General features: G+C 42.5%; 1 protein-coding gene across 1 annotated transcript; it reads left to right on the top strand.

Moving 5' to 3' along the window:
• Positions 1 to 1115: 1115 nt before the first annotated feature.
• On the top strand, positions 1116 to 1958 carry LOC127101962 (uncharacterized). Its single transcript, XM_051039384.1, has one exon. It carries the CDS (start codon positions 1116 to 1118, stop codon positions 1956 to 1958), a length of 843 nt encoding a protein of 280 aa, XP_050895341.1.
• Positions 1959 to 9708: the final 7750 nt, after the last annotated feature.

Raw genomic sequence — 9708 nt, 5'->3', positions numbered from 1 at the left:
ACGTAAGGGGTGTTAATACCTTCCCCTTACGTAACCGACTTCCGAACCTAAATCTCGGTTGCGAGACCGATTCCTTATTATATTTTAGCGCTTCCCGTGGGCTTATCCTTTCCGAGGGTTTTATCGACTATTTCCCCTCTCCTCTCTGATAGAGGTAAACTAAATAAAATTCGGTGGCGACTCTTCTGACTTTGCCTCTCTTTGGCATCTCTTTAATCCCGGTTTCGTTATCGTGAAATCCCGATAGCGACAGCTGGCGACTCTGCTGGGGACACCAAAATTCTCTAAGCAAGTCTTGCCTAGTTTGGGTTGTTTCTCTTTTACATACGTAGAGATTTATCTATTATCTTTTTTCTGTATATACTGCTTTTATTGCTAACCTGTACATATTTTCTTTGTTTGCCTATTGGTCCGAAACTTTGGTTCTGTGACGAAGAATTTTTGGAAGCAATAATGATTGCAAAGGAAAAAACTTTGTGTGAAGTACTCCCCACCCGAGTCTGAGAGTTTTGCTTGAGATAGGAGAGGTTGAGTAGTATTGATCCGCGAGGTGCCTTCTTCGTTAGGGTCGTACGAGAACCTCACTTAGTGGTAGATTCTCTTAAGGGGATTGATGATCGTCGTGCTTTCGGCGTAAGCATCTTTTCTTTTACTAGAGTAAATGACCCTAAGACCCCTTTTAGAACCTTTAAAACTATGGCTAGCCTAGACCGACGGTCACGTAGTATAGGCCACCGAGGTGCCTTCCTCGTAAGGGTCGATACGAAGATCTCACTTAGAGTAGATGACTTTGATTGAGCAGTCGCTTGGAAATTAAATTTACATAAGTGACTAACAGTCAAGGAAGTTCATGACTCTAGGTCCAGTGTCTTACACCTAATTTTCCAAAAGCCTTAGATCACACAAAGCGAGAACCTTGGTTTACTAAGCAGTCATTATTAACTCCATGCTTCGTCGCGATGGTCCAAAACCATGAACCCATGCCTAAAATCCCGTGGAAATAAAAAAACCAATCATTCATTCATACATTCATTCGTCATCAAAATAATAAGCAAAGCTCTTAAAATTTTCGTTTGTTCGGACGCAGAATTACAAGACTATTTTCCGACACAATCATGGATACTTCAACAAGGAAAAGCACTTCTACTTTCCGCTTCAAGAGTCCCGACATCAGTTCATTAAAGGTCCTCTGTTCAAAGGTCGTAGCTCTCAAAGATAACACGTTTAGAGCCAATTTTAGGAACATCGTAGATCTTCTAACCGAGAAGGTTGACTATGGTGATATCACTACAATGTACCAATACTATGACGTCCCTTTAAGATGCTTCACTTTCCCCGACTTCCAAATCTCTCCAACCTTGGAAGACCTCGAGAGACTCCTCAATCGACCAATCAAAGAATACAACCCATTCCCGAAGTTGGAAGAAGGCTTCTGTTTGACCGGGCTCTCACTCACCTTGGGTATCAACGCCAACAAGCTAGTGGATAATTGGGGCGTTAAAGAATCCATCAAAGGTTTAACTCAAAAGTTACTAGAAGCCCATGCTTGGGAAATGATTAAAAAAGGAAGACCCGACTTTTGTAGTGAAACCTTGGAACTTTTGATTCATGGAATTGTCATCTTCCCAAATGTGGACAAGTTCGTGGATCAGTTAGCAGTTGAAGTCTTTTTAACAAAGAATCCGGTGCCTTTTTTACTTGTCAATTTCTATCATACCTTCCATACAAAGCATGAGAAGAAGGGAGGTACTTTCCTCTGTTGCGCTCCTATGCTACATTTTGTGATGAGGGCCCGCATGCCTCAAAGTGGACCCTTCGCTGAAAATAAACTGACATGGCCGCAAAGATTCGCATCTCTCTCTTCCGACTCAATTATATGGTACAAGAGGGAATGGGATACAAAGGACGTCATCACAAGATGTGGAGAGTTCTCTAACGTACCCTTAATAGGAACGTGAGGTTGCATCAACTACAACCCTGCTATACTCAAGAGACAACTAGGGTACGCCATGACGAATCCCCCCGAAGAAAGAGATTTCATTCCACTCGTCATCAATATCGTGGATACACTTGATTCAAACGTGAAAAGAGTGAGAAAATCTTGGACAAGCATAGTCCGTATTGACCATGAATGGGGTAAGAAAAACATCCTAGCCAAGGAACCCTACTATGTGTGGGTAAAAGAGAGGGCTAGGATTGTTAAGATGTCGTTTCTTTTTTATCCTTCTTCATTCCCGTTGATGCCCGAGCCCGAGCCTATCTTACAAGAGGACATGGACAAACTTACCAGCCAAATCAAAGAGCTCGAGTTGGAAAACACTCAACTACGAGTCCAACTGAATCGTGCCAAGGGACGTAACCACGTCTTGGAGGATAAGGGTAAGCAAGTCTGTGAAAAATTTGAAGATAGCAAGAAAAGGCTCAGATTAGCCGAGGGACAAAAAGTTTGGGTTGGTGGAGCTTTACAAGGAGCTAATTCTGAGCTAGACTTCCGCAACAAAGAGTTGGATCGAGCGTCCTGAATCATCAAGGACCTTGAAAATACTGTCAAGAGGTCTAATGCCATGAAGAAAGAAGCGAGGGAAGATTACGAGGCCCATATTCTCGAACTAAGGACCACTCTAAAAGAGTATAAGGACTTTCTAGCCAAGGAGCAACTAGAGAAAGAAAAGATTCACCGAAGCTTCATGCGTGAGCAGTTCAACCTTGGACGAGCTTGCGAGCAAATCAAGAACTTGAAGAGGGGAATCTATGACCAAGCCTATGTAGAATTGCAAAACAACTGCAGACATTGGGAGGAGCGTTGCCATAGATTCGAACCTGCCATTGCTCAAAGGGACGAAATCATCCATAATCTCCAAGCCCTTTATGAAGAATGGAGGGACAAGTACACCCACATGACGGTATTAACTAACTATGCCCTTCAAGACTTTCCCAACAAGTTGAAGGAGGCGGATCTGATCATGTGCCCAGATAATACCCCCAAAGAGGTCTACCACTTCGTCAAGTTCTACAAAAGAACAATGGTCGAACTCATCACCGACATTGAGGCTCTCCGCAAGTCTCAAGGGGTCACTTTTAGGGTGGATATCTAGTTGGTTTATTTGCTTCCATTACTTGTATTTTGCAACTTCTATGTATTGCAGTCTATTTTCCCTTCAAAGGATGAATGAAAGTTGTGATTTTTCTATATTGTGTTTTCCTTTATATATGATTGTGAACGTGAATCGTCAAGTAGTTTTTGCAATGAATAAACATGAATAACTAAAAAGATCTTTGCTTTAACACAAAAAATTCATGCATCATCTGCATCTTTCAAAATACAAAAACATAAAAAAACTCATCCATCCACCCTTTTTTCTGACCAGAACTACTCTCTAAAGCTGACTTTTCGGTACGATACACGAGGACGTCGACAAGTTGTCATGGAGCAACTTCAACAGAACCATGTTGTCCTTCAGGAAGAAGTATCCCAGATGCAGTCCCAGATGCGGCAGTTGATGGAGACTATTCAATCAGTCGCAAGGCCAAGAGGTTATGGCAAAAATCCAAGAAGAAATTAACCAATGTGCCAGTACTACCAATCCTCCTACCCCTCCAGTGTTCGAGACTCCTACTCCAGTTCCTCAAGTTGACCCTCTAATTAACATTAATGTACCTGACGGTGTTCCAAACGACAATCCTCGTCCTCATGTGTTTGAGACAGACGACCAACACGATGCATTCTTCAGCCTAAGGGATGCTTCTCAAGATGACGCCTTCGGTTTAGCAACCAACGAGGTGGAGAGGAAGGTGAAGGCTATCGAGGAAAAGCTCAAGGAAATGTGGAGCACTGATGTTTTGGGCCTTGATGCGGCAGAAATGTGCTTGGTACCTGGGGTCATCATTCCAGCCAAGTTCAAAGTTCCGGATTTTGAAAAATATAAGGGAAATAGCGACCCTAGGACGCACATTAGGGCATACTGCCGAAAGATGGCTGCCTATTCCAGCGATGATCAACTTTTAATGCATTTTTCCAGGATTCCCTCAGTGGGGCATCTTTGGATTGGTACATGCAACTTGAGGGCAACCATATTCACACATGGAGGGAAATGGCTGAGGCATTCCTCAAGCACTATCAGTACAACACTGATATGGCACCTAATCGCACGCAGTTACAAAATCTGACTCAGAGGTCTGAGGAGTCCTTCAAAGAGTATGCCCAGCGGTGGAGGGAATTAGCTGCTAAGGTATAACCCCCATTGCTAGAAAGAGAACTGGTAGACATGTTTATAGGAAACCTGCAAGGTCCGTACCTTGATAGAATGGTAGGGAGCACCTCTTCGGGCTTTTCCGACCTAGTCTTAGCCGGTGAAAGAATAGAAAATATGATTAAAATGGGAAAGATCCAGAACTCTTCCAGTACTTCTAGTGCATCTAAGAAACCTTTTGTTCCCTACGGTAAAAAACGAGAAGGCTAGACCAATGTCGCCTCCATCATTCGAACAAGAAATCCCACTTATCCACAAGTAGTCGCCATAGCTCCCGTCCAACCAAGTCAACAACAACCATTTATAATTCCTGTTCAAACTCAACAACAACAACAACAACAACGGTATCAACAACAACCGAACCGTCAGCAACCACAGTATCAACAACAACAACAAAGGATGCGAAGGCCCGAGAGAAGATTTGACACAGCTCCCATGCCTTATAGCCACATTCTACAATATTTATTGAGGGGATCACTTGTACAACTAAGGGAGTTAAGACCCCCACCAACGGTTTTACCTCCCGGTTATGATGTAAATGCCCGCTGTGAATTTCATTCTGGCGTTCCTGGGCATTTGATCGAGAATTGTAAAGCATTAAAGTACAAGGTTCAAGATCTTATTGATTCTAAGGCAATCACGTTCGCCCCCAAGAGGCCGAATGTAAATAATAACCCGATGCCCCCTCACAATAATGCATCCGTGAATATGATGGAAGCTGACAATGGAAGGAGATTGATGTCCTGTGTGGACAAGTTAAAAACACCACTTATCGAGATCAAGAATGCTTTAATGAAGGATAATGCCTTTCCCATCTGTAGTAATGACTGTGAACACTGTCTAATTAACCTGCAACAATGTAGAATGTTGAAGTCTGTCATACAACAATTGATGGACCAAGGGATCTTGGTGGTAGACTGCCCGTCCATAAAAGAAGATGTGTCTACCCTCGAGATACCATACGACGAAGTCCCTCCTCTGCAAATTCCATATGACTTCTCTCAGTTAACTCTGTCAACAAATCTTGTTACTCCAATCATAATAACAGTTCCCACACCATTCCCATATGTTGACACCAAGGCAGTCCCATGGATGTATGACACTTCAGTCTACATTCATGGTCAGAAGATTCAAGAAGAACCGTTAAAGTCTAGTGATCCAATGATCAATATCCCGGCACTAGCGGAATCACGAGAAGTGGAAGGATATTTGCGTCGACACCCACTCTAATTAGAACTATCAATCCTTCAACTTCAGACAAAGGCAAACAAATTGATGGCGCTCAGCAAAGACAAGACCCCGCACCTTCCAATGAAGTAGACGAGTTCTTACGCATTATCAAAAAGAGCAATTATCGAGTAATTGATCATCTTAACCAGACACCCTCGAAGATCTCAATGTTGTCTTTATTAATGTGCTTGGAGGCCCATAGGGATGCTTTGGTAAAGTTTATGAGGACAGCTCACGTACCGCAAGAGATATCTGTTTGTCAGTTTGAAGGAGTAGTTAACAATATTGTTACTAGCTTAAGCTTGGGTTTTAGTGATGAAGAGCTTCCCGCTGAGGGGAGGAATCATAACAAGGCTCTCCACATTTCTATTGAGTGTGTGGACACAGTCCTATCAAGATTTTTGGTAGACACTAGGTCTTCCCTCAATGTGATGCCTAAGAGCTCCTTTGCTAAACTAATTGTTGAAGGACTCGTAATGAAGCCGAGTGAGCTTATAGTAAGAGCATTTGATGGGTCTAGAAGGACTGTAATCAGTTAGGTGAATTTTCCTATAAAGATTGGTCCCTATACTTTCCTTATCACTTTCTTCGTAATGGATATCTATCCAGCCTAAAGTTGTCTGCTTGGGAGGCCTTGGATCCATTCAGCTGGTGCAGTCACTTCAACGCTCCACTAAAAATTGAAATTCTTAGCCGATGATAAACTAGTTATTGTCGAGGGTGAGAAGGACATTGTGGTAAGTCACCTCGCATCTTTCCGATACGTTGAAGAAGAAGGGGAGATGAGGGAAATCCCATTCTAATCATTTGAAGTTATCAATGTTGAAATGGTTTGCCCAACAAGGGATGAATCAAAAGATTCCGAATCTTCAATGGCATCTCTTAAAGACGCCCTAAAAATCATAAAGGATGGATACCCCCAAGGATGGGGAAGATTGCTTGAACTTCCTACCAACAAGGACCGCACCGGTTTAGGATACAATTCCCAAAATTTGAAGAAGCCCGCGCCGATAGCTACAAGAGGATCAGTGCTCCCGTTATCCGAAAACTTCTCAAGTGTTGGTTACCTTGATGACAACCGTATCTATGTCGTGGAAGAAGAAGAAGAAGAAGATGATGGGTTGATCTTCACAAAGACTGATGGAAATGGTGCCACCAAATGGACCAATATTGAAATACATAAAGTGACCTTGATTGAAATGTAACTCCCAATGTTATTTTCCTTCCTTTTTATCAAAAGAACCCATGTCAATCCCAAGGCATGAGGCAATCATTTATAGGGCCTCATCAAATTTCCTTATTAATCATTAATGAAAAAAGGTTCATGTTCGCAATCAATTTTGAGATCCTTGTGTTTAATTTATTTATTTCACCTTTTTTAAATGGAATTTTTCTTTTTAAAAAAAAATCTTTTCAAATCATCATTTCTTTCATACCAATAAAAGTGTGGACCTTAAATCATGCAAATCATCCTCGAGAACCACCAATGACAATTCTGCTATGGTCTCATACGACTTTGACAACCTGATTAATCAAGCTGATGAAGAGTGTGAGAAAGAGGCCGAACTCCCAGAAGAGTTGGTAAGGCTTCTCAAGCAGGAGGAAAAAGTCATCCAGCCGCACGAAGAATCAGTGGAAGTGATTAACCATGGGAAAGATGAGGAAGCGAAAGAAGTCCGAGTTGGCTCCGCTCTACAAGACGAGGTGAAGACATAATTGATGGAGCTCTTGAAGGAATACAAAGATGTGTTTGCATGGTCATACCAAGATATGCCCGGCCTCGATACTGACATTGTGGTCCACCATCTACCCCTTAAAGAAGAATGCCATCTAGTAAAGCAAAAGCTACGAAGGACCTGTCCCGACATGGCTATGAAAATCAAGGAGGAGGTACAAAAGCAGCTCAACGCCGGCTTCCTAGCGATCTCCAATTATCCTTAATGGATAGCTAACATTGTGTTTGTACCTAAGAAGGATGGAAAAGTAAGAATGTGCATAGATTATAGAGATCTAAATAGAGCAAGTCCCAAAGATGACTTTCCACTGCCACATATTGACGTGCTAGTAGATAATACCGCTAAGTTATCTATTTTCTCTTTTATGGATGGTTTCTCCGATTATAACCAGATCCGCATGGCTCAAGAATATATGAAGAAAACCACTTTCATAACACCATGGGGCACCTTCTGCTACAAGGTGGTGCCTTTTGGATTGAAGAACGCCGGCGCCACATACCAACGACCCATGGTCACTCTCTTTCACGATATGATCCATAAAGAGATTGAGGTCTACGTCGACGACATGATAGTCAAGTCTCAAACCGAAGAAGAACACCTTGTCAATCTAGAAAAGTTGTTTGAGAGGCTGAGGAAGTTCAAATTGAGGCTTAATCCCAACAAATGCACATTTGGGGTAAGATCCGGCAAATTGTTAGGTTTTATCGTCAGTCAACGTGACATCAAAGTAGATCCCGAGAAAGTAAAGGACATACAAGCTATGCCTGCACCCAAAACCGAGAAGGAAGTTCGAGGATTCCTAGGTAGATTGAACTACATTGCTAGGTTCATATCTCACCTTACTGCCACTTGTGATCCAATCTTCAAACTTCTTAGAAAGGATCAAGCCATCATTTGGAACAATGACTGCCAAGACGCATTTGAGAAAATAAAGGAATATTTGCAAGAACCTCCTGTGTTGATGCCTCCTAGTACCTGGTAGACCATTAATCATGTATCTCACCATTCTCTAAGGATCAATGGGTTGTGTCCTCGGCCAACATGACGAGACTGGTAGAAAAGAGCATGCAATATACTACTTGAGCAAGAAGTTCACTGATTGCGAGAGTAGGTATTCGATGCTTGAAAAGACTTGTTGTGCATTAGCATGGGCTGTCAAACATTTAAGACAATACATGCTCACTCATACGATATTGTTGATCTCTAAGATGGATCCTGTCAAATACATCTTTGAGAAGTCGGCTCTAACCGGTAGAGTAGCCCGATGGAAAATGGCTTTAACTGAGTACGATATCCAACATGTCACTCAAAAAGCCATCAAAGGGAGTGTATTGTCTGATTATCTTGCACAACAGCCCTTGGAGGACTATCAGTCTATGCGTTTTGAATTCCCCGACAAGGATATCATGTTGATTAGGGATTGCAACATCCCCGGTCCCGAGGAAGGACCCGAGCCTGGATCCCGATGGACCATGGTTTTTGATGGAGCTTCTAATGCTCATGGAAATGGCGTTGGGGCAGTAATCACTTCTCCAACTAATTTCCACCTCCCCTTCACCGCCCGATTATGTTTTGAATGTACAAACAATATGGCCGAATACGAGGCTTGTATCTTTGGTATTGAAGCTGCTTTCGATCTTAGAATCAAAATCCTGGAAGTCTATGGAGATTCAGCCTTGGTAATCATCCAAGTCAAAGGAGATTGGGATACTAGAGATCATAAGCTCATTCCTTACAAAGAGCATATCTTGAAACTAGTCCCCTACTTTGATGAAATTACATTCCACCACATCCCTCAAGAAGAGAATCAGCTAGCTGACGCTTTGGCAACTTTGGCGTCCATGTTTAAAGTTAAGTGGAAGAATGAAGTTTCGTCCTTTCACCTGAACTACTTAGACGAACCTGCTTACTGTCTGGCAACAGAAGACGAAACTGACGGTCATCCTTGGTTCTATGACATCATGAAATTCTTAGAGAACCAAGAGTATCCTGCGGACGTGTCCATCACCGACAAGAAGTATCTTCGATTCTTAAGTGGAGGGGTATTATACAAGAGAAATTATGATTAAGTTTTGCTTAGATGTGTTAACAAGCAAGAAGCAAACCAGATTATAATGGAAATTCATGAAGGATACTTTGGGACGCATGTCACTGAGAGCACTATGATGAAGAAAATTTTAAGGGCCGGATACTACTGGATGACTATGGAGATTGATTGTCATCGCCACGTCTAACCCTGCCATAAGTGCCAGATCTACGCCGATAAGATCCATGTGTCGCCAACTCCTCTCAATGTCCTAACATCACCTTGGCCTTTCGCCATGTAGGGCATTGACGTGATCGGACGCATAGAGCCAACTTCCTCAAACGGACACCGCTTCATCCTTGTAGCCATTGACTATTTCACAGAATGGGTAGAAGCAGCCTCGTACGCCAACGTTACCAGACAAGTGGTGACTCGATTCCTCAGGAAAGAAATCATTTGTCGTTAT

Source organism: Lathyrus oleraceus, chromosome 7 (genome assembly GCF_024323335.1).
Source record: "Lathyrus oleraceus cultivar Zhongwan6 chromosome 7, CAAS_Psat_ZW6_1.0, whole genome shotgun sequence".
NCBI classification, from domain to species: domain Eukaryota; kingdom Viridiplantae; phylum Streptophyta; class Magnoliopsida; order Fabales; family Fabaceae; genus Lathyrus; species Lathyrus oleraceus.
The sequence above is the reverse complement of the archived record's forward strand: the minus strand, read 5'-3'. Positions and strand labels throughout refer to the sequence as shown.